We start from the raw sequence: 24,663 nt of genomic DNA, 5'->3' as shown, positions 1-24,663 counted from the left end.
ATGGAAGTATCTTTACTCCGGTGTCCACGTCATCAATTTCGGTGACTGACCTCTGTAATACATTTTTGTTCATTGAGTGACTAGTTTGGGAAAAAAAATATCTTCTGATGATCAAATAGGAAAATCATATATCTTTGGTGACCAAAAAATCTATTGTCTTTGGGTCCACGAACGTACGTATTAATTAATAAAAGGGATGTGTTGAAGGTGGCAGGGCTATAACAACACCAACACCAACACCATCATCATCAAAGCTCTCCAACCGTTGGACTGGAGCCGCAGGTGGTGCTGCTGCCATGGCAGAGTTGGAGAGTTGCATATTTATGGTAAGGAGATTGGGGTGCGGATGGTATTTTTTTGACAAGAACATAAAAAAGGTATACTTGATAATGTTATGTTTTTATTGAGATTTATTAAAATTAGAGTGTATTTAATTAATTTTGGACTGCATATCGTGCTCATCAATGAGTCTGACCTTTTCATTTTGGGTCGCTATTATAACTTGACAAGACTCATCGAACAAATATGCATAAATGCATATATGAATGGATAATTGTTTCTGTAGGGGGAGGTTTCGTATTGGTCTTGGCTAATTAACTGTCGGGTTTGATCTGACAAGATAATTCAGGTCACCAGACTAATTAATTAGGACAAATCATGATTGATCATGAATTTTCTTAGTTGTACACTTTTTTTCTCTCTCTCTGTTTTTTTTTTTTTTAATGGCGAGAGCTCTTAATTGTACACTTGTTTGGTTCTTTGTTTCTATATTGACAGATTATCTGTTACTTGCTTCATCAAAGTAAATGCTGCATGACATTAATAAAATTGTGGTTGACGATTGTTAGTAGTACGATCAAAAGCTCTTGATTTTCGAGCCTTTCTATTCACCGTAATCCGAGACTTTATGCTAAAAGTTAGAGGTGGGGTACATGAGTTTATGAAAAAATTTATGAGAATTCATTACATATACGCATTTCTACGATCATATCATTTCCATCTAGGATCATATATTCATCAATTATTACTTAATTCATATATTTTCTTACTATTTCAAGTCATGTCTTTTGAGAGCTTCCTCTTTGATTTTTACTTTCTTCTATACAAATTTCCTTTTAGAACCATTTTACTTTTGCCATAAAATTGTTTTTAAATTGGAAATATAGTTGTTTGGTGCACCAATAACATATATGCCACCAAATATGGTACACCAAACGAAGTCTATTTGTTGACGTTCAAATGTCAAATAGTCATGTTGAATATCCGCCATCCACCGTATTTCGATGTGAGATTCTCATCAAATCAATCCAACATTCCAACCCTCGAAATCTTATATATTTCTCATTTTCTATTTTTAAAAATATTTTGATGGCACTTCCATTAATTCATTCTACGAATTTCATCGGGATTGATTCCAAATCACATTAACAATTAATTGATGATAATGAAGAGTTAAAATCCCTTAAAATACATTAAATAAATAAGTAAAAATAAAAATTTCCAATTCCAAACAATTTTAGAGTGTGTTTTGATTGAGATATTTGGGGAAGAAAAGATAATATAAATGAGATTTCCGTACAATTTCCTCCTCAAAATAGAGTTATTTGGAGGGAAAGAAAGAGGGAGTTAAATTATCTAGAGGGATAAGTATCACAGAAGCCCTTAAACTTGTCAAAAATGATCAATTCAACTCTCAAGTTTTTTTTTCCAGTGCCAAATGAGCCCCTCAACTTCAAACAACGGTCCACGTTAACCCCTCCGTCTAATTTCCATAAAAAGTTACTGATGTGGATAGTAATATGTGCCATGACTTCGTTTTGTTCAAAAATAGAATATGTGTATAATATGACATGGATTTAAAAAACAAAACACTTAAATTGAAAACAAAAACCATCTATTTCATTTTTCTCTCTCCTTCCCTCTCTCTTCTTCAATCTCCACCAACAACCACCACTATCACCACCAACCACCACCATCATCAGTCTTTCTTTGCAACCTTACCTCCTCCTTTGAAACCCCTCTATCTACCCCTCACTCCTTCAACACCAACTCCTCCCTATGGTCGGTCTACCCAATCGGTTTTCAACACCAGCTCCTTACCAACAATGGCTACCCTATCTGTCACGCCCCTCTCTCCTAAGGTATATCGAAGTGTATCTATACCCTCAAAGATGTGACTGGCAGGGGGCCCTATCCCCCAAACCAACCCTTAATCCAATACATTAACCGAATAGAATATATAAAATAGTAATGACTCTTGAAACACGATGTGAAAACAGTATTGAATCCAAAATACTAAATATACAACCACCAAAACCAACCCGAGTAACATATACAACAGCGGAATAGTAAAACATATCTACCCAATGCCAGACCGAGTAATATAAGTAACATATACAAAGTACTACACCCAAAGTCCCCACGCTCACTAAAGAGTCAGCTCGAGGCTACACACCAACTCATGCGTCCCGTCGCTGACCGTCGTCACCTATATCAAACTCACCTGAAAGGGAAATAAGAAGAGGGGTGAGCCATGAAGCTCAGTAGGGCATAGAAAGAGAACATCAATATCCATAATAAAGAAATCAAGGAATATGATGCAAAATACGAAGTACCATAAATATATAAACATCGTCATCAGTAATCCAACCAAGGAACATGGTAGCCGATAAGGCTATACAACGTACCGTAACCACAAACACCAATCTCCAGTAATCCATAATTCGTACACCATAATCCACAATCCACCCCTAGACCCACCCTAATTCCGGTAGGGTGTCTCCCAGTCTAGGTCCACACCGAAACTAGATGAGGATCGGATATCCCGATAGCATAGCCTATGTAATATCCTGACCCGAGTATACACTGTTCATAATATTTTGACAAGTTAATCGAGATGGAGTGAATCTCGGTGATTGTGAATCGGGATTTGGGGAGAATAAAAATTAATATAAAATAAAAATATGAAAATATTTTTCATAAATGGGGGATTTAAGAAGAAAATTTTTGACTCAAGAATTACTCAAATCGGATTTAAATTGAATTTATTACGAATTTTTAAAGTTAATTGGATTTTTACATTTTGTGAGTGGCATTTTCGTAAAACTGCAGGGACTACAGTGAAGTTTTAAATTAATAAGCTAAATACCCAGAATTTTTCACTATTTGTAAAAATACCCTCTTCCTCACATGGTTTTCTCTCTCCCGTGAATGTTTCTCTCTCATTATGACTTTGTGATTCCGGCGATAGTGGTGGTCAAGGATGGTACCGAAAGAAGCGTAGGAGTGAGACAAGCATAACCCAGGTGAAAATACATTGATCGAAGCTGCAGTGGAGGAGAAATCGGAGATTGAAGTTCGCGGCCATCGTGAGCTTTCCATGGTCAATCCGGCCGATTCCGGCGACGGTTTGACTTGATTCAGGTACCTATGAGTTCGTCTCTTCGAGCTCTTCAATTTGGTGTGTGGCTTGGTCGGTTTTGGTGGTCGGATCGTCGGTGACACCATCGAGTTGAGTTAACCCAAGTTGACCAAGTCTAGGCTAGTTGACAGGTGTGTTGAACAGTCTGACCAGGTCTGACACTGTTTGACCAGGTTTAACACTGTTTGACCCGGTTTGACACTGTTTGACCGTTGATGGTTTCCTACCCGAGCCCGAGCCCTACCCAAGCCCGAAATTATTTATTTATATATATATATATATAATATGTATATATATATATATATTATATATATCCATACATATATATATACACATACATATAAATATATATATACACACACATACACACATACATACATACGTGTAACGGCCCATCCCGCTGGATCCACTTGGTTGGTAGCATAAGTTGCCTTGTATAGGAACTTATGTTGAAAGGGTGGGAGGTCGAAGGTTCGACTCCTATCAACAACCTACCTGTATGGGCGTGTGCAGGCGTTCCCGTGTCTGGGTCTGGCACGTGGTGCAGGTGATGGGTTGGGGGTAGCGGTCCATGGGCCCGGCTGGATCCTACGGGATGAGCCGTTACATAAAAACTGTCTTTTTATAAATTTCCCCGGCCGACACCCATGCCCCAAGTACTCTCCAGGATCCATGGTCCAGACAACCCAACCCATCCCGTCCACGCATGGCACGGAGGTTGTTGCGAGAGATTGATCCATTGACCTCGCCTTTAACATGGCTTGGCTGGTAGCATAGTTTGCCTTAGGGGGCTATGTTAAAGGCGAGGTCAATGGATCGATTCTCGCAACAACCTCCGTGCCATGCGTGGACGGGATGGGTTGGGCTGTCTGGACCATGGATCCTAGAGAGTACCTGGGGCATGTGTGTCGGCCGGGGAAATTTATAAAATGGCAGTTTTTATGTAACGGCCCATCCCGCAGGATCCAGCCGGGCCCATGGACCGCTACCCCCAACCCATCACCTGCACCACGTGCCAGACCCAGACACGAGCACACCTGCACACGCCGATACAGGTAGGTTGTTGATAGAAGTCGAACCTTCGACCTCCCACCCTTTCAACATAAGTTCCTATACAAGGCAACTTATGCTACCAACCAAGCCGTGTCTGGGTCTGGCACGTGGTGCAGGTGATGGGTTGGGAGTAGCGGTCCATGGGTCCGGCTGGATCCTGCGGGATGGGCCGTTACATACATACATATATATATACGTATATATAATATATATGTGTGTGTGTGTATATATATATATATATATTGTTGCAATGTATGTGTATATATATACATAATACGTATATATTTCATCCTCTGTAAAATATTGTTCAATTTTATAAAAATTAAAATACAATTATGGCATTAATCAATTGTAAAAAAAGTCAAAAAAAGTCGCCCCGAGCTTTATGGGCCTGGGCCTCACATTCCCAAAATGGCCCAGCCCGAGGCCCGAAGATCTAAACCGGGCTTGGGCCTAAAAAAGTAGGGTCGGCCCGGCCCGGCCCGATGCCAAGCCCTACGTATATCGTGTTTTCCGATATAGATGGTGATCCCGGTTGAGATTCGGAGCGAGTTGACTTTCGGAGTCGGGGGTTTGTCAAGGACGCGTGCTTGGTATTTGCGTTTCGATTTTCAGGTAGGAGTTTCTCTGTCTCTTGTTTGTGATTCTAGAGTTCTGGTTTCACGGACTCTTATTATATTATGGTTTTGTCGATTTTCGGGGGTGGATCTGTCTGCATGTTTTATTTATATTCCCTGTTGATTATCATTGTTGGTATGTTTTTAGGAGTGGGGTGAATGGAGGTGGTTGATGTAGACTGTGGGGCCCATATAGGAGCCCAATCTATTGGATATGGATTTATGATGGATAATATATATAGATCGGGTACGTACCCTGTTGGGTCTAAATTAACCTTACTAGCAAGTGTATTAGTCGGCGACTACAGTACAAAGATAAGCAAGGGTCGAATCCACAGGGACGGAGTTATGTCTAATCCAAATGTATACTTGTATGTATGTATGGACAATGCAAACAAAGTAAAGATAAACTCAAGTTTGTTTGGTTCAGTAATTAAACTAATGACAAGCAAACAGTAAAGTATTTTTGGTATTTTCTTGGAATAAGGATGCAAATTACGCTAATGCAAACTATCACTAATGCAACTAACATGAATGAGATGAGTTAATGAATATGAGATGAACACCAAGGCTTCGGAATCCCCCTTGGGAAATGACTTGTAAGGAGACAAATTCACACACATATTTGTTAATTCGGGCATAACGAATCCGTAGCTAAGTCGGTCTTAGCGCACATAACGAATCCGTACCTAAGTCGCACATATTTTCTTCAATATTGTTCACAAGGTTGATATACTATTTTTTGCTGTCTGCTAGGAACTCTGCTAATTGAGCCCAAACCTCAAGAACCCACCAAACATCAGTATGCTTCTTAACCTATTTTTATCTAATTACTGATACGGTGTAAAATCGCATATGCGCTTATGTAGAATGACTTCTTATCAGGTATGACTGGGATCCTGCAACATCAGCTAATTTCTTGAGAAAGTACGACCTTCTAGGTATGTTTATATGTCTTGTCTACTGTTATAGGTTTGTTTATATTTATCTTCTGCTTTTCTAAAAGTACTCGCAGCAGTTGTATAATATGACCAAGCACTTAAACTTTAGTTATCGAGACAGACTTTTATTCACCAAAGCAGCTGTCTGAAAATTTGAACCTCTTACCAAAACTTGTTCCAAAATAATCCGAGTTTTGAACTGGAATAGCTTAAATTTTTTTCAAGTTTACTTAAAGTATACTGGTGCAATTATGCGTTGTAATAATGCGTAAGTTTTTAAGGGTGATACTAATTTCTTTTCATGCATTCAAAGTACAATATCTGCTTTCTTTTGACTCGTCCATGGCATTTTTCTTTCTACCAGAAAAGTTGTAATAAATACCATAATACCCTACTATCTCCATGTTTTGTTTAAGATCTCAGATATTTTGTACAAATCTATCACTGCCTTGGATATCCTTGTGGCAAAGGGCTTGGACCCTATAAATCTTGAGTTTTGAGTCCTCTGCCCCAAAGTGAATATGTCAGAGCTACCCTCCCTCAAACTCTGTGCTTGATTTGGAATCTCATTGCTTGGGTAAAGGGTTGCCAGTTGCCACAGACCCCTTGTTGCCCTTATTGTATGGACAGCTTCTCATACTGTTGCATACTTTGCATTCCTTGACGTATACTTTGCATTCCTTGATGTCTATTGTGTAGTGCAACTAATGAAAGTATGAAACTATTTCCATCTGAATAGCGCACTTGTGAAGGGTCTCATTTGAGCATAAAAAATGACATCGCTTCATTTTTTTGTAGATGAATTTAAACTTAACATCGAGTGCAACCATGCCACCCTGTCAGGACACAGGTATGGCCCTTTTTTTGAGGGAACAAAAATGTCTGTAGTTCAAGCTCTTCTAATATAATATTTCAATGTAAAATGAAATGAACATTCTCCCAAAACAGTTTAAGTTTATGAATTTCTTCTGACTACGTGCAACTCATGTTTCATTGCAGTTGTCATCATGAGCTTGAAACTGCAAGAATCAACGGTTTACTTGGAAACATTGATGCAAACACTGGAGACCCACAGATTGGTAATGATAGAATGACGACCTTGACTTTTGGAATTTTTTCCAATTTTTCTATTGTAGTTTGTGGTCTAATATTAAAATTCCGTGGGCTATTAAGTTGTGATACGGAGCTTTTGTAACTACCACAGGCTGGGATACAGACCAGTTTCTGACAGATATTGGAGAGGGAACAATGGTTATGATTAGCGTGATCAGAAATGTATGTAAATGATATCATAAATTGGCTGTGAAATTAAAGTTGGCTTGCAATCAAGGGCGGAGGCAGGAATTTTTTCCATCCTGGGCTACCAAGTATCAATCATATACACTAAAAGTTGTTCCACCAAGATCAATCATCAATTCAAAATCATACATAGTAGCAATGTTCAAAGGTACATAAACATATAAGAAAAAATGAAAACAAAACACACTATTTAAGCTGCAGCCTTCGATGCTTTGTAGAATAGAATTCGTCTATTATCGAATCTGAATCGATATCTTCAACAAGCTCTCGTTCGATGTAAATCATCGTAGAATCTGCTAAAAACTCCTCTTCCATTTTATTGCGAAGAGCAGTTTTAACATGTTTCATAGCTGAAAATGCTCGTTCTGTCGTGACAATGGAAACAGGTAGAGTCAAAACAAGACGAATCAATCTGTCAATCAAATTATAATGCTGCAACTTACTTGTTTCAACTAATCCGCGACACAATTCAGTCATGGTAGACATATTTTGAAAGCTCTTATGATGGAGCACATCAATTTTATAATGATTAAGCTGACATCTCAAATAATGCATTTCCTGCTCACTGAAATCTTCTGGATAAAATTTCTCAGCAAGCTTGCAAATATCATCAACTTTGAATGATTTAAAATTGTCCTTCGGCTCTAAAGCAGAGCTAAGTATAAGGAGTTCCACTGCTCCATCACTAAATTTGGAATTCAACTCTTCATGCTGAAAATCTATTGCTGAATTAAACACATCAAAATGATAGTGTTGGCAAACTGTCATCGAGTCTTTTTGTTGGCATGAACGACCTGTAGCTCTTTTGTATGAAGCATTCATATCTGGTATGTCAATGTCATTTTGTCTGCAAACTGATTGCACATGCACAAGGAGATGATCAAATCCCTCTTCTCTCAAAGTGAAAAGCAGTGCTTTAGTAGTTGAGACTAGATCCATGGCATTTACGATGTCAAGAGATTTGTGCTGCAAAGCTTTACAAAGCAAATCAGTAATCCCCATAATTTTATGCATCATATATAAAGTGAAAATAAACTCAAAAGACCTCATTATCATCAAGCAACCACCAGCTTCTCCACGCATAGAGTTTGAGGATCCTTCTTCAATAATACTTTCAAGCACTGAAATAGTTGCACCATACATATCAATTAAGCTGCAAATAGAATCAAAATGAGAGCTCCACCGAGTAGCTCCACTTCGATGTAGATTACCAATCTGATTAATGCCTCTACCACTATCACGTTCACCAGAAGCTACCATACGTGCAATTTCAATAGCTTGAGCAGAATGTAACTCAGTATGCCATTTGGGAGAAGCACCAATAAGATTGATAATGACTGTTAGTTTTGAAAAAAATAGCCAAACAGAAATCTCTTTTGTTGAAGGACATTAGTGTCTGAAACATGCACAATGTCAAAAAAACGCTCTCGTAAGAAACCATGACTGTCAACAAATCTCAAAACAATAGCCATCTGCTCTTTATTTGATGCATCTTTGGCTTCATCAACCAAAATACAGAACTTTGCATCTCCAACTTCTTCACGAATTTTTCTTCTAACTTTGTTTGCAAGAATATGCAAAATTTCTTTCTGAATAGTCGGTGAAGTATATTTAGCATTTTTTGGAGCTTTATCTAAGACTACATCACCGATGTTAACATTCAATCGGCCCATAAGTCTTATCATCTCTATAAAATTACCACGATTGCTAGAAGTTTGAGATTCATCATGACCTCTAAATGCACAAGCTTGCAAGCTAAGCCACTTTATACTCTCAATTGTTGCCGTAAGTCGCAACCGATTCTTCTGAACTTCTTCTACAGTTTGTGCATTCAACACTTTGTCAATATGTCCAGTTACTTTCATTAAGTCTTCAACACATTTCACTGCAGTCCTATGTGGTGAAGTAGGACCTCCCACATGCATCAAAAATGCACATCTAACTCCATCATTAACCCTTTTCCAACTATTAAATCCTTCAGTAATGAATGCAGGATGGAGAGGCACTTTATTTTGAAAAACAAAGCATGGAAAACAAAATGCTGCATCCTTTGATGGAGAGTACTCTAACCAAGGAAAGCATTCAAACCACGAATATTGAAATTTACGGTTTTGTGACCCTGATTTAGTCCTTCGGTACTCTGCCAACTTAGGTTGATACGGACCCATTTTGATATAAGCTCTCCTAATTTCATCTCGTTGATTAACGGGATGTTGCCATATAGGGATCCGAATCCCAGGATCCCGTTCAAGAGTACTAAGATCAATTTCAACTCTTCGAGATTTGGAAAGGGGTGGTTGGTGATTTGAGATATCAACATTAGATGGAGAATGCCCTTCACTGGTTGATGCACTTTCTCTTGGTTTAAAGAATGAAAACAAAGTTTTTTCTCTCTTGCTTCCTTGACTTTCCATTGTGACTTATTCAAATTGAAATCCCCAAAACCTAAAAGTTCATAAATTACCTTCAAATTGAAATTCTCAAAACCTAAAAGTAAAGTAAAGTAAAGTTTAGAAATTACCTTCAAAATTCAAATGATTCACTCTCAATGTCGTCAACAAGCCTTGCTTCCAACTTCCGACTTCCAAGACTTGTAGCTGTCGCCTGCTGAGCTGGTCCGCTGGAGGCTGGAGCTTGGATGGCTGGAGGACCTGCAAGTCTGCAAAAGTTGGAGCTGGAATGGAGGGCACGCTGCAAGAGTGTAAGTTGTAACAATTGGGGCTAGGGCCTAGGTGGATCATGGAATTTGGGCTTTTGTTTGTTGGGTTACTAAGTTATTTGGGTATTATGTTTAAATATTGGGCTGGGCTATTAAATATATCTAAGTACTAAATATTTGTCAAAAATTTCACCCGGGCTGCAGCCCACCCAAGCCCATATGTGGCTCCGCCTCTGCTTGCAATGGTGCAACCTATAGAGGTCACAGGTTTAATTCCTGGAAACAGCCTATCCATATATTATGTGGGGGTAAAGTCGGTGTACATCCTGTTTGTCTCCGACCCCACCCACTGCAGGGGCCTTGTGCACGGAAGTTGTTGTTTTGTGCTAGCAGATGATATTCATTGACTACTTTGACTTTTTCTTGTCACAGGGAGGGTTGGCTCCCGGGGGATTCAACTTTGATGCGAAATTGTCAGTTTCTCTCTTTCTTGTTGATTTTGTTACAACATTAGCTTATGCTCAATGCACAGCATGAAATTTTTCATCATGCATCATACTTCGAAATTTTCTTCTGCTGCCTTTTTGGGTTTTTTTTTTCCTTTTCTTTTTATATGTTGACCATATGTCCATATTTACTTTCTGATATTTCAGACGGAGAGAGAGCACAGATGTTGAAGACTTGTTCATTGCTCATATTTCTGGGATGGATACTCTGGCCCGTGGTCTCCGAAATGCTGCAAAGTTGATTGAGGTGACGTAATATGTCATGATTTTGCTTTATTTTCTTTCAAGTATCGGAAGATAAATATTGTGGAAGTTTCTATCAATTTATTGATTCTAACAGTAGATGTTGTCTTCTCATAATGGATATATATATATAGGATGGTTCGTTGGGCGAGCTTGTTAAGAAGCGATATCAGAGCTTTGATTCTGAAATTGGGCAACAAATTGAGGTAATGTCTCTTTTGATAAACGTGCTCCTCTTTTGTTTGAGTTATGGATTTTGCTGACGCAAATAATGGGATTGCTGGCAGGCGGGTAAGGCTGATTTTGACTTCCTTGAGAAGAAAGCCATGGAGTGGGGAGAACCCAAGGTTCCTTCTGCCAAGCAGGTACGTCCATAATATATTCTAAAACTTAGGAGCTCCTAGCAATCACTGGTTATCACCGCATTATACCCTTACTCCAGATTTAGGTGCATGGAGGTTCTCATCACACATTAGATGCAGAAAGTTTCTCACTACTGATCATCATTATTAACAAACTTGTATTCTTTCTTCATTTCGTCGATGCACATATTGCATATCAAATCAACTGGTGGAAGTATCCTTAGAAATTGTTTGTCGAAATCTGCTGGTGTTGATTCTACTTAGTTGTACTTCTCAATAATACATGTTTGTTTGTGTCTATATGAATAAGTTCTTTTATCGTACTTTTTGTTGATGATACTACTGCATTTTAAAACATTTCAACTTACGAAATCCACTAGATTGCTTCTTATTCTCTGCCAATTTTTTATAATCTGACATGACTTTTTTTTGTGATTTTTGCAGGAACTAGCGGAGATGTTTTTCCAGTCTTCCCTATAGAGAATTAGTATCATGTAGCGCTCAACTAATGACTTTTTTTTCCCTTTACCTGCTTATCTTCCCATAAAGAGTACATTACAACATTTTACTAATAATAATACAAGCTCGTTGATGTTAAATGTGAAGACTGAAGATGGGGGGTTCCATCCATTTAGGTATGCTTGATGCCTGATGATTGATTGTACCACTTCACACTACCAAACCTTGTGAAAGATTCATGCTAATATGCTATGCTTACTCCTTCGAGCCATTCTAATTTCTACAGAACATCTAATTGTGCTTGTGGTGCATCTGCTATATCGAATCTTAACCTTGTGATATATAGGCGATTGATTTGATGGTGTCGTTGATGCGTATATATAACCGTACTAATCTGTATTATTCTTTGATATGTATCATTACATGTTGATAGTTATGCATCCATATCTTTATTTTAGTTTAAAAGACCCCGGAAGCTTTGGCAATTGGCATTGTACTTGCCCATTAGTCTCCGGTCTCACACCGGCCTCAGCCTGCCCTGTTGGAGGTGCACTCGGTTCGACCCCAAATTACGAGCTTGTTTGGTGCCCGGGCTGACATGTATGGTCCATGTCTGGCCTTGGTTTAGTTGGCGACCTCCACCAGGTACAGCTGCAGTGCAGTCCAGACAGTGAATGGTACATAATAAATTTAAATAGAGGAAATTTGCTTTCTCTAAAAGAAAATAGAGGAAATTTGCAGCGACTTGGTACATAATAAATTTTCTTTGAAATTTGAAAGGTGAAGTAATTGTTCTTGAGTTGACTTGGTGTGTATACTATTTAGTCAACAATTATAGAAGCGCACATGTATTGCATATTTGGCCTAACCTTTTAATACATGATAGTACAAATTTTCTTTGTTGTGGAAAAAAAGGATTAAAAGTCATTTGTTCAACAAAGGACAAAAATAGGAAATTTTGCATTAATTTATTTAAATTTGTGAATAATGAGAACTTCGCTAATGGTCTAGTTTGTTATATTTATTTCTTTCCAAAAAGATGACCACACACATTTTCTCTTGCACCATTACATATTAATAAAATACATCGGAGTAATCCGTGGATATTAATGTGGAGAGTTGTATTTGAGTTTCAATTTGAATGATTCATCTTAACTAACTCGATCACTCCTAAATTGTCAAACAGATGCAAAACTTGACCTCGATTACAGGATTATAAACTAATAAAAAACTTTTCAAGCATAATCGTTCAAACTGAGACCTAATAAGTTCGTGCACATCAAAGAAGCAATCAAAACGTATTCTTTTCTACTTTTTAATTTGCTTTGAAGTGAATCAAAAAAGGGTAACAATTGTATGTTGTGATTACAATGTTTATCAACATTGACTGACTTTCATGATTAAAAGAAAAAGAATCAACAATTTTTTTTTCCTCATTTCAGTTTTCTTTCGGCAAGACGAAATTGAATTCCGTGTTAGACAATTTTAACGGGAGTGTGTGGGATTCTTTAAGATTATATTTAACTATGTCGTATTATTTTTACACACCCGCGCTTCGCGCGGCATGAATTTAATTTGAAAAATAAAGATATATGACACAAAACCATAACACAAATCAAATATATTTTCAAAGTCATAAAATGATGTAATAAACAATATTAAAATTAGGAAATAAACAGAGAAATGGAGGACAGATGAAACCAATTAAACACAATGTAACAAACAAAACTTGGAAGACAAATGTTTTTGAGCAAATCGTAGACGCAAAGTTATAAATTTCATGAAGTGGTTCACTTCATTCTCCTTTTCAAACAGAACAAATAATAGGTAAACAAAGTTGTATAGGAGAGAGACGGAGAGACGAAACTGGCAGTCTAGAAAGAGAGTCCTGCTTCAATTTACCTTGAAAATCATTAACAGATGTTTTTGTACACAATATTAAGCCTGAAATAAAAACACAAACGCCTTCAGGTTAAACATTTCTCCTTAAGTGCAGGTATCATAATTCTATCTCAAACAGCAGTGAAGAAGGTAATGAAAAATAAAGTAAAATAACAAAAGAACGGAAACTAAAAAAGGATTGGAAAGTGCCACTTCTTTTCTCACTTTGAAAAACCAATGTTCAGCCCTCGAGCGATAAAGATTAGCACGTTATACGAAAAGAAAGTAAATTAACTTATAGAAGAAGGAAATTATTATGCAATTTTCAGTTTCAACTAAAAACAATGATTACCCCTTCAAGCACCTCATAATTGTGGCTACCTACTTTACTATCTCCAACATATCCAACACTGAATTGTTGTTCTAACACAGGGACGAAACTATGCCATTGTCTATTAAACCTGTCCCCGCACTAATCTCCAGCTTGTAAATCTAGCCCTAAGACTTCTATTGAAACTATGAATCAAGTATTCTCTTAAACCACAATAGTCTCCAGAAATAGAAAAATGTTTATCAATAGCACAACTTAGAATGAAAATATTACCAAGACTCAAATATCAAAGTTCAGTGTCAATTATGTTTCAATGTGCTTGAAACAGCAAAACTAATCAAAGAATAAAGAAAATTGAAGCAATTTTAAAAAGTGATCATGAAATTACATTCCGTGACTTGGTAGTTCGATTTCTTCTTGATGCAATAACCAGTCCTTCCTCCACAACCACACAGCTAGAGAGCCAATAATATGTTCCAAATCGGGATAAATGAAAGCTAAACACAAAAATGGCCTCTAAGCTGCCAAGCAGATATCACACTAATAGAATTGACAATAACACAACGTAGTTTCAAAGTGGACTTTCAAGTTACAGATTAATCGAAAATATACAAATTACAATTCATAGTGTTAAGTTCATTTGCAAGACAAAAGGTTCCAAATGTCATGGCAGATATTCCAAAACAATTTCAGATAAACAAAAGATGTTTGATGCAGCAGCAGACTTCCATATTTACCCCAACAATAACATCACGATACAGTTTCAACTTAAACCATAGACATTTACTTTGAAGTACTTGCCAATATCTTTTGAGGGTTTTAAATGACATGCTAGACACCCCATGGATTTCACCTGTATCAAAGTACAGAAAGTTATGAAGAATAGCCATGACCGTCCTTCAATCTGGAATAGAATCAAAGAATAGGTATTTGTGTTAGATTGACCATCCATATTTCTCAATCGAGAGGTAAATTATGTACCAAGTTTGAAAATGAACACCATATGCCAAAATTAAGCATATTAAATAAGAGCTACTGAGTTAGAAAAGAATAAACTGCCATGCATGAACATTTTCAGAAAAAATAAAGACAATTGTAATAATAATAGTTCAAATAAGGAATTCTGTTACTTTTGAGATGGTATTTAATTGTCTAAAGCTGAAGCATGAACTTTTCAAAATTTCAGCCAAGCAGAATCGTATCATTTACTCATTCACATGAACATCCCAGGGTGTTTTTTTTAAATAATATAATTGTATTAAAGGGCATCAAGGGGGTTCAAGAGACAGAAATGAAGTGTGCCAAGTGCAATACAGGAAATGAGTAGTTCAGAATAATATAATTCAGTGAGGAAAGCGTAACAGGGTAAGAGGAGTAAAGGACTTATTTAAAAAGTTACCTTCAGCGGCTCAGAGCTGCCCTCTGCCATAGGAACACCCGGATGCCCTGCGATCATATTATTGATCATGAAAAGGTCCAAACAACATGGTGAACTGGAAAATTCACAGCATATGAATGTCAACGGACACGAATACACACCAAAAGCAAGGCATTAAGAGTGGCATCTTCTGTTATCACATTACCAAATATTGTTGTCAAGCCTAAGACTTCTAGCAATGGCATTTGAAATGCCATTAGGACCACCATGCTATGTTGGTGAAAAAGAACAACAATTTGTTAAACCTGAAATAAAGGTTTCTTAATGGAGACCACATTGCACTTGCAGTACTAATTTAATGATAAAATTATGAAGGAATGCCTGATAAGAACCTCCTCCTTAACAGGAAGAAAATAATTTCTAGAGACTACTGCCTAATCATAAGTGAATATCCAATAAATCTATGACCATATGAACTTTAAACATTATGTAAACCAAAAAACTAAGCACTGATCAAATTGACACTTGCAGTGTAACTACAATTTTGAATCCCAGGTACTGGTCCAACCCTGTAAATAGAGCAACACCAGAACCCGTAACTGTAAGAAATCTCAGATCATGGATTTAGCCCATAGATCATCTGAAACTTAATTGAACATATCGTAAAACTAAATTGTGGAACAAAATCTGTAGGAAACACCACCCCTCCACGAGCAACTCTCAACGACAACTTTCCCCGACATTAAAGTTATAATAATATATGATTGGCATGAATGACATAATCTCGTTAGTGTATACAAACTTTTTCATCAATATTAATGCAAGAGATCCAGTGAATTGTCGAGGATAATATCATTAAAATCAATGACTAACCTGGTTATGTATGGGTTGGTCCTTGGAGAAATATGCTTTGCAATAGTATTCTTCCCATCTTTCCTGATATAATAAAATGAACTCGAAAAGAAAATCTAAGATTTAAAGTTCCAAAACATCCCAAATTTGAAAGTAGAAGCTCACAACATAATAAAGTCAACTCATACTCTTCCTTTTTTAAAAAAAAAAAAAGACGAGAAAAGAGCCAAAAAAATAATACTAAACCCAATATTCCAGTATCCAGGTCTTGGAGTCACGAACAGAATCAAAACTCTTTGGGTGAATTGTGTTTGGGTTTCTTCTGAGCTTGTTTTGGACGTTAGTTCTCGAAATCAATTGAAGAAATAATGTTAAAATGCTTGGTTTAGATTTAAGTGCTTGAAATCAATTGAAGAAAGAACGGTTTAAAAAATGGAAAGTCATACCTGGTATCGTATCGACCATGGAGCCGAACAGATCGTCTCTTAGACTTTATGCTTCAAATCCAATGAAGACATAAAATTTGAAAGCCGTACCCAATGATGGACCAAACCGATAGTCGCTCTGCTTTTAGTAAGAAGAACATAGACGGAGAATAGATCGCGTAGACAGCAAACAAACCCAAAATAAGCAGAAGAACAAAATAAATCTTACCCAATTACCCATCAAAAGCAGACAACCGGATGCACGAAATAACACAATGACCGACAACGAAAGAACATAAATATACGCGTGTTAATGGGAGATCTGGTTCAAGATAGAATAATGATAGAGAAGAGAGAGGATGGAAGAATTATAGGTTTTTGTGTTCCTTTGAAATATATGTATTTATAAGAAGACGAAATACACGAACCTAATCTTTGGCTCCTCATTTTCCCAAAAATCAACAGCCGAGAGTAGATAAACAACAGATGAATCGACGAAGATGAACATGGAATTCAATTCATAATTATGACTTTCCAAATTCTTTTGAATAAATTTAACATTAAATTTAATTTTTAATTCGGATTTCAGTTTCTTTTTTCATGTTGCGAGACATATACATTGTTTATGTGTCATGTTTTTAGAATTCCTCCAATCTAAGGTGCCAGCCTATACCGCTAGCAAGGATTCCGTAATTATATATGTATAGATAGATAGATAGATAGATATTAAATATTATTTTGGATAATGTTTGAGATTCTCAAAAAATATTTCAAAAAACTCTCATTTAATATGGAGTGTTGGATGTGAAATGAACCCTATATATGTATTTTTAATCAATAGTTATTTTAATGTCAGATAGATTTAGAAGACTTTTGGGGGTCAAATTTTGGGGTTCTCTAGCATTGTTTTATTATTTTATACATTTTAGTCATTTTCTAATAAAATATTATTGTCCAAAAAGTTAATTTTTTTTTATGGAGCTGTATTTAAGAGAAAAAATAATTTTCGGGGTTTGCTAAAATGACGTGGAAAAATAAACACGGAAGGTAAGGGTTTTTCGGAAAAGTAACACTTTTTTAAACCAAATTTTGAAAACTAACCCACTTTTTTAAAAACATGAAATCTAACACTTTTTTGAAAGGAATTGTCCCAAATACCCTTATTCCACATTGGAACGACATAGTTTTGGTTCAAAGGCCGGCCTCCACTTCCCGCGACATCCTTCACCTTCTTCTTTCTTCTTTAACGTTCTTTTTCGACGATTTCCGATAGTCTCCATTCTCGAATACACTGTCATATACGATTTCTGTGACATTCGACCTGGTACAGCATGGGTATGTTATGTATTATTTAGTGTTGTATTTGTGTTTCGTTCCAGTAAGCAGTGATCACGGTTTGTGTTTTTGATTTTATCAGTGGTGGGTGCTTAGGGTTTTAGTTTTTCCTGCTATAGGGTTTCCATATTTCATTAGCGTTTATGGGTTTAGGTTTCCAGTATGTTGTTAGTGGATTTGGGTATGATAGGTTGGTGTTCGAGTTTTATGATTTGATGTTCGGGTAAATAGATTATCCTGTTTGAGGATTTGGGTTTGACTGTTCTGTTCGAGTAAATATGGTTTACTGTTCGAGTTTTATTGGTTGATGTTCGAGTTTTCTGGGTTGACTGTTCGGGTAAATAGATTATCCTGTTTATATATTTGGATTTGAATGATCTGTTCGAGTAAATATGGTTTACTGTTCGAGTTTTCTGGTTGATGTTCGAGTTTTCTGGGTTGACTGTTCGGGTAAATAGATTATCCTGTTTGAGGATTTGGGTTTGACTGTTCTGTTCGAGTAAATATGGTTGACTGTTCGAGTATTTGGCTGTTCTGTTCGAGTAAATATGGTTTACTATTCGAGTTTTCTGGTTGATGTTCAAGTTTTCTGGGTTGACTGTTCGGGTAAATAGATTATCCTGTTTGGGGATTTGGGTTTGACTGTTCTGTTCGAGTAAATATGGTTGACTGTTCGAGTATTTGGCTGCTCTGTTCGAGTAAATATGGTTGACTGTTCGAGTATTTGGCGGTTCTGTTCGAGTAAATATGGTTTACTGTTCGAGTATTTTTATTTGACTGACTGTTCGAGTAAATATTGGTTTGATTGTTCGAGTAAATATTGGTTTGATTGTTCGGGTAAATATGGTTTGATTGTTCGAGTAAATATTTGTTTGATTGTTCGGGTAAATATTGGTTTGATTGTTCGGGTAAATATGGTTTGATTGTTCGAGTAAATATTGGTTTGATTGTTCGGGTAAATATGGTTTGTTGTTCGAGTATTTGAGTTTGATTGTTCGAGTAAATATGATTTACTGTTCGAGTATTTTAGTTTGACTATTCGAGTATATATGATTTATTGTTCGAGTATTTTAGTTTGGCTGTTCGAGTATTATTAATTTTGTGTTTTAATTAATTGTCCCATGTAGACTATCTGATAAGTGAGGAGCAACATTTCCCCGCCCGGGTAACCACATTTTCAAACATATCAGTTGTTACCACTTCAATTAAATTGAAGTTGAATGAGGAGCAACTTGAGGTTTTTAGGCAATCATGCTTTGGCATGATGCTGGATGTACATGACATCAGTTGTTCTTCACAACTGATACACCAGCTTCTACTACGTCAAATTGTTTCTCCCCAGGGTGATTTTGGAGAAAGATTGCATTTCAATATTGGTGGAAAGAAGTGCACATTTGGTATTGAAGATTTTGCGATTATCACCGGACTATTATGTACAGAATCTGTGCCCGATGTGTCAAGTCTGGTTGATACATCTGTTAATAGGCTAAAATCCCTTTATTTTGAAGAAAAATGTGGAAAGGGCAAGGGTAAGGGGAAGGGGACCAATGTAAGCTGAGCTGAGCTGGAAGAGGCATTCGATAAATGTGATAATGCTCATGATGCTTTGAAGTTAGCTTTGGTGTATTTTGTTGAGTCTGTATTGATGCCTAGAGAGAGAAGAAATGCCATTAATATTAAGTGGCTCCAACTTGTGGATGATTTGGATGCCTTCAACCAATATCCATGGGGAAGCGTTTGCTACGAACGTACTGCTACCTCTCTTGCATGTGCCATGATTGGAAGGGCTGAAAAATACTTGAGTAAGGGTAAGGCAAAGGAGACATACAGCCTTTATGGAATGCCAATAGTACTCCAGGTAAAAAAAAAAAGATCATTCTATTTGTGTTCTGTTTATTATTTATTGTAATAATAGTTTACCAATATTTTTTTTGATTATTTGAAGATTTGGGCGTATGAAATTGTACCCATTATAGCCCAGAGGTATGCCACCAAATGTGGTGAAACACACCCCAGAATACTCAAGTACTCAGGGAATCAAACCCCTACTTCAGATGACATCGTGTCAGATGTATTTGAACTGATAAAGGTTAGTGAAGTTAAAATGTTTAATAAAATTTGTTGTTCGGGTAGTTTTAGTCTTATGTTCGAGTATTTGTAGTTTTATAGTTGAGTATTTATAGTAACATGTTCGAGTAGTTGTAGGTTGATGTTCGAGTATTTGTATTTTGGTGTTCTAATTTCACTCATCACTTTGTTTTAATCTTCACAGATTGAGGTTCATGATGCTCTAGTGCCAACGGAGGCTGAGCTGGAGAAGGATTATGTTAGGGAGGTTATGAAGAGAATTAAGAAAAGAGAAATTAAAAGAAGCAGAGATAAGTCTGAAGAAGATGAAGAAGAGAAACAGAGAAAAGAGAGAAGAACTAAGAGAAGGAGGGATTACAATGTTAATGTTGAAGAAAAAATGAGAAAAGAGAAAAGAACAAAGAGAAGGGATGATCACATCGAGCATGCACATGCACATAAAGCTGGAGGGAATTTGATATTGAAGGCCAAGTTCGATGCCATAGAGCAGAAGTTGGGAGAGCATGGTGGTCAACTTTTGGACATGAAAAAGGAAATTGTTGAAAGCATTACTGGTTTTTTTTAGACTACCAAGGCAATTTACGAAGGTCTGCCAGTGTTAAAAGGAAATTGGGAGAAAAAGGAGGATAAGGATGGAAATCAGGATGAAAAGGATGAGAATGAGGATGAGGGAAAGGATGATGAGGGTGAAAAGGATGACGAGGGAAAGGATGACGAGGGAAAGGATGATGAGGGTGAAAAGGATGACGAGGGAAAGGATGAGGGTGAAAAGGATGATGAGGGTGAAAAGAATGATGAGGGAACGCATGATGAGGATAAAAAAGAGGACCAGGAGGAAACGTATGATGCGGATAAAGAGGAGGAGGACAATGAGGGAAAGACAGTTTCCCCTGTTAGACATGCCGATGATGTTGAGGATGCAGCCGTAGTTGCTGGATTGATGGATCTCACAGAACAAGTGTTTGAACAGCCAATGACAGACAAAAGTTCAATTGGAGTTGAAGAGATTCCAAAAGCCAAGTACACATTTACACGGGGAAGAAAAAGAGGTTCCACATCGAGACGTGTAAATATATATAATCCAATGCGAACAGAGTGTCAATCACAAGAAAGAAGCACCAACCAAAATATTGATGGTCCTTGGCCAATCAATTTAAAGAGGTCGTATTCGACTCTTTGGAGACAAGGATTTGAAGCATGGGTAAGAAACAGGGCTGAGGATACATCTTATTTGGTTGTTGGTGGAAAGAAGTTATACAAAAATTGGTTTATCAACGCAATGACACCCGATTACTGGTTGACAGACCAGGTAACATATATATAACCATATTTAAAAAAAAAATTATTCGTAATAGTTACTTATAGTTATCTTTGATTTTGTAGCATATGGACGTCGCAATGTACCTCCTCATGAAGAGGATCAAGCAATACCCTGCCATATTCAAGAAGAAGGTTGTGATGTTGGACACTATATTCACTGTAAGTATTTTATATATGTGTTCGAGTATGTTTGTTAGATGTTCGAGTTGTTGAACTTGATGTTCGAGTATATTAGTTCACATGTTCGAGTATTTTAGTCGGATGTTTGAGTATTTTATTTCATATGTTCGAGTATTTTAGTCGGATGTTCGAGTATTTTTATTTCATATGTTCGAGTATTTTATTTCACATGTTCGAGTTTTTTAAGATACATGATCGAGTTTTTTAGTCAGTTGTTCGAGTATTTTAATTCACATGTTCGAGTAGTTTAGTCGGATGTTCGAGTATTTTTATTTCATATGTTCGAGTATTTTATTTCACATGTTCGAGTTTTTTAAGATACATGATCGAGTTTTTTAGTCAGTTGTTCGAGTATTTTAATTCACATGTTCGAGTAGTTTAGTCGGATGTTCGAGTATTTTATTTCACATGTTCGAGTTTTTTAAGATACATGATCGAGTTTTTTAGTCAGTTGTTCGAGTATTTTAATTCACATGTTCGAGTAGTTTAGTCGGATGTTCGAGTATTTTATTTCACATGTTCGAGTTTTTTAAGATACATGATCGAGTTTTTTAGTCAGTTGTTCGAGTATTTTAATTCACATGTTCGAGTATTCTAGTCGGATGTTCAAGTATTTTTATTTCATATGTTCGAGTATTTTATTTCACATGTTCGAGTAGTTTAGTCGGATGTTCGAGTATTTGAGAAAAAATAATATAGTACATTTTACAGGTATCAGTTGAATCCCACTTTAATGAGTTCACTAAAGATCCTCATAATGTTGGAGAATGGGACAAACATGAAGTCTTTGAGCACTATATTTCTGGAAAAAACCCTGAAGGGTCCATACCATTGAATGGTGTAGATTACATTTACTTTCCCATGAACTGGAGAAATATCCATTGGGTTGCAATTGAGGTTGAAGTTGGCAACAAATGGATCAATGTATATGATCCCAAAATTTCAATCACCAGCAAGGAGGATTGCAATAATCATATGAAACCGTTGAGGACTATGTTGCCATACATCCTTCGTTTGGGTGGGATTGATGCAGGAGTCGCCCCACGGCCTGCTCATAGATTGCAAGTTGTTCCTCAGCAAGAGACCGGGTAAATGTTTCCAGTGTTAGATAAATTTTTCATGGTGGTTAACGTTTATATATTTTTGTAACATATATGCTATCTTATGTTTTACAGGGGAGATTGTGGGATGTTCACAATAAAATTTATAGAGGTATTGAGTGCAGGAATGCCAATACAACTTATTAATCAGACAGACATGATGTTTTACAGGAGGAAATTCGCAATCGAGTCATACGGACAACATTTTTAACTTACTTTTGTAAATATTTATTTTCATCCTATTAAATTGTATATAACTCAGTGTAATACAAATATTGGTTCGAGTAATGCAAGGTACATTTGTTCGAGTAATTACCTATTATCATCGAGTAATATACTATAATGTATATTTGTTCGAGTACTTTTCTTATTTGATCGAGTAATATAATATTCACATGTTCGAGTAACCTATTAAATGATCGAGTAATTCACATGTTCGAGCATTTGTTGAGTATATTCGAGTATATAGGTGTACCATTTAGCGTATTTCTTGGGTCTATTCGAGTAATTGGTGGCACATGTTCGAGTATTTGTTGAGTCTATTCGAGTAAATGATGGCCCATTTCGAGTAATTGTCCAGGCTATTCGAGTAAAACATTTAACTGTTGGAGTAATACATTGATTCTGTTCGAGTAATACAGTTAACTGATTAATGAATTTATCAAAAATCATAACATTAATGATGTTGGAGTCAAAGCATGTTACATCTATGATGTTGGAGTCAATGCATGTTACATCTATGATGTTGGAGTCAATGCGATTGGCTCTTTGCATGTTTGACGATTATGACCTCGCTGTCGACACCGGGAACATATCCTCACTGCTATAGTTTCACCAGATGATGGGATCCTTCGTTGTCTTGGCCTCCCCCCTTGACGTCTAGTCGCCGGTGGGAGCAATACGTTGTCCTCGCTAACTTTGCGTTGATCCTCAATAGTTACTGGGTATATAGCTTCAGCATAAGCTAACATTAGGGCCTCATTCGTATAGTACGGAGAACACAAGGAATTAAAAGATATGTTCCGAACTCGACATGCAGCCAATGCGTGTACACAAGGAAGTTGGTCAAGATCAAACACACGGCATGAACATGTCTTGTTTTGCAGATCAACCTGTCCATCTTGATCACCATCTCGTACATAGTACTCACTATGGCTTATCGGTTGAACATTTAGTCGTTGTGACCTATTGCTTCTCTTTCTAACTTCCTTGTCACACTCGCAACATAGGTAAGACGTGACAGATGCTGCGTTATTACGACGAGCACTGAACCATTCCTGCAATTTGGCACGCAATTGTTCAACTAGCATTGTAATCGGCAAACTTCGAGCATCTCGTAGTATAGCATTCAAGCACTCTGCAATGTTCGTCGTCATGATACTATATCTCTTACCAGAAGACAGTGCTCTAGACCACCTATGGAAACCAGCTTCAACTAAATAAGCATAAGGTCTACCTCCGTCGACATTACGCAACTGATTCATTAAATGCTCGAATTCAGATGTTCGATACACCTTAGCAGCTTTAAGATATATAGGGATGATAGATTCGTTGAACCCTTTCGCCTTCATGTTTCGTTGGATATGGACGATACATGCGCCATGAAATGAACCAGGCAATACAAGTGAAACTGCCCTATCAATGCTAGGATTTCTGTCTGAAATGATACATAACCGTGAGAAGTCTTCAACTGTAATGGCATCCCGTAATTTTTCAAAAAACCATTGCCAAGATGCATTATTCTCAGAATCACCAATGCCAAAAGCAACCGGATAAATTTGCTCATTTCCATCCAAAGCAGTTGCCACAAAAAGTGTACCCAAATACTTACCCTTCAAATGGGTGCCATCAACGACGATAACAGGGCGCATTGAACTATGAAATCCACGTAAGCTTGCACCAATTGCCATGAAAAAATACTTGAATCGATTATCATCATCAGACTCAATATGAGTAATTGTACCAGGGTTATTATTCTCCAATACAGCACAATAATGGGGTAAGTAAGCAAATGATTCTTCCGGTGAACCACGAAGAGAATAAAGCGCACATTCTCTAGCCCTCCATGCCTTATCATAGGTAATATTAATGCCATATTCTCTTCTAATATCCTGAATTATGTCATTTGGTCTGTAAACACGCCCAACACCTTCATATCTGGCCCTGATGCAATCACCAATCACCCTTCCTGATGCTTGCTTGTGCCCATGATT

The 24,663-nt window shown here is 37.0% G+C and overlaps 2 protein-coding genes and 1 long non-coding RNA gene across 8 annotated transcripts; 1 reads left to right on the top strand and 2 right to left on the bottom strand.

Annotated features, from left to right (window-relative positions):
* LOC119996998 (xylose isomerase) lies at positions 1 to 11,692 on the top strand. The gene is made up of 14 exons (XM_038843772.1): positions 1 to 6; positions 195 to 326; positions 778 to 843; positions 3,878 to 3,968; positions 5,848 to 5,893; positions 5,977 to 6,032; positions 6,831 to 6,882; positions 7,032 to 7,111; positions 7,237 to 7,307; positions 10,423 to 10,463; positions 10,644 to 10,743; positions 10,874 to 10,945; positions 11,027 to 11,104; positions 11,546 to 11,692. The coding sequence occupies exons 1-14, from the start codon at positions 1 to 3 to the stop codon at positions 11,579 to 11,581; spliced, it is 927 nt and encodes a 308-aa protein (XP_038699700.1). The 3' UTR covers positions 11,582 to 11,692.
* LOC119996606 (zinc finger MYM-type protein 1-like) lies at positions 7,359 to 10,087 on the bottom strand. Of its 2 annotated transcripts, XM_038843294.1 has the most exons (4): positions 9,853 to 10,056; positions 8,963 to 9,776; positions 7,775 to 8,108; positions 7,359 to 7,696 (listed from the first exon to the last, which is right to left on the bottom strand). In XM_038843294.1, exons 2-4 carry the CDS (start codon positions 9,743 to 9,745, stop codon positions 7,518 to 7,520), a joined length of 1,296 nt encoding a protein of 431 aa, XP_038699222.1. In that variant the 5' UTR covers positions 9,746 to 9,776; positions 9,853 to 10,056; the 3' UTR covers positions 7,359 to 7,517. The 2 variants fall into 2 exon arrangements, with proteins under 2 accessions (XP_038699222.1, XP_038699224.1); XM_038843296.1 differs by lacking the exon at positions 8,963 to 9,776 and having other exon boundaries at positions 7,775 to 8,305; positions 9,853 to 10,087.
* A 1,584-nt stretch (positions 11,693 to 13,276) lies between the features above and the next one.
* On the bottom strand, positions 13,277 to 16,848 carry LOC119995906. 5 transcript variants are annotated; one of them, XR_005467741.1, is made up of 5 exons: positions 16,249 to 16,848; positions 16,024 to 16,086; positions 15,172 to 15,218; positions 14,161 to 14,676; positions 13,277 to 13,504 (listed from the first exon to the last, which is right to left on the bottom strand). It is a non-coding gene; the product is annotated as an uncharacterized LOC119995906 (long non-coding RNA). The 5 variants fall into 5 exon arrangements; XR_005467743.1 differs by lacking the exon at positions 13,277 to 13,504 and adding an exon at positions 15,312 to 15,455 and having other exon boundaries at positions 14,339 to 14,676; XR_005467745.1 differs by lacking the exon at positions 13,277 to 13,504 and adding an exon at positions 15,312 to 15,420 and having other exon boundaries at positions 14,339 to 14,676.
* Positions 16,849 to 24,663: the final 7,815 nt, after the last annotated feature.

The sequence above is a fragment of the Tripterygium wilfordii genome, chromosome 4 (genome assembly GCF_013401445.1).
Source record: "Tripterygium wilfordii isolate XIE 37 chromosome 4, ASM1340144v1, whole genome shotgun sequence".
In the NCBI taxonomy this organism is placed as follows: Eukaryota; Viridiplantae; Streptophyta; class Magnoliopsida; order Celastrales; family Celastraceae; genus Tripterygium; species Tripterygium wilfordii.
Note: the sequence above shows the minus strand (reverse complement) of the source record. Positions and strands in the feature narration are given on the sequence as shown.

What these genes read in the sequence shown, in the direction of transcription:
- LOC119996998 (XM_038843772.1), top strand. An exon ending in TAAAATTGTGGTTGACGATT is followed by an intron (nt 844 to 3,877) that starts GTTAGTAGTACG and finishes TTATGTTGAAAG; the next exon opens with GGTGGGAGGTCGAAGGTTCG. An exon ending in GGGTCTGGCACGTGGTGCAG is followed by an intron (nt 3,969 to 5,847) that starts GTGATGGGTTGG and finishes GCTGTCTGCTAG; the next exon opens with GAACTCTGCTAATTGAGCCC.
- LOC119996606 (XM_038843294.1), bottom strand. Translation starts at nt 9,745, where the DNA reads ATGGAAAGTCAAGGAAGCAAGAGAGAAAAAACTTTGTTTTCATTCTTT. An exon ending in TCGGTGATGTAGTCTTAGAT is followed by an intron (nt 8,109 to 8,962) that starts AAAGCTCCAAAA and finishes TCATGCCAACAA; the next exon opens with AAAGACTCGATGACAGTTTG. An exon ending in TCGCGGATTAGTTGAAACAA is followed by an intron (nt 7,697 to 7,774) that starts GTAAGTTGCAGC and finishes TTGTCACGACAG; the next exon opens with AACGAGCATTTTCAGCTATG.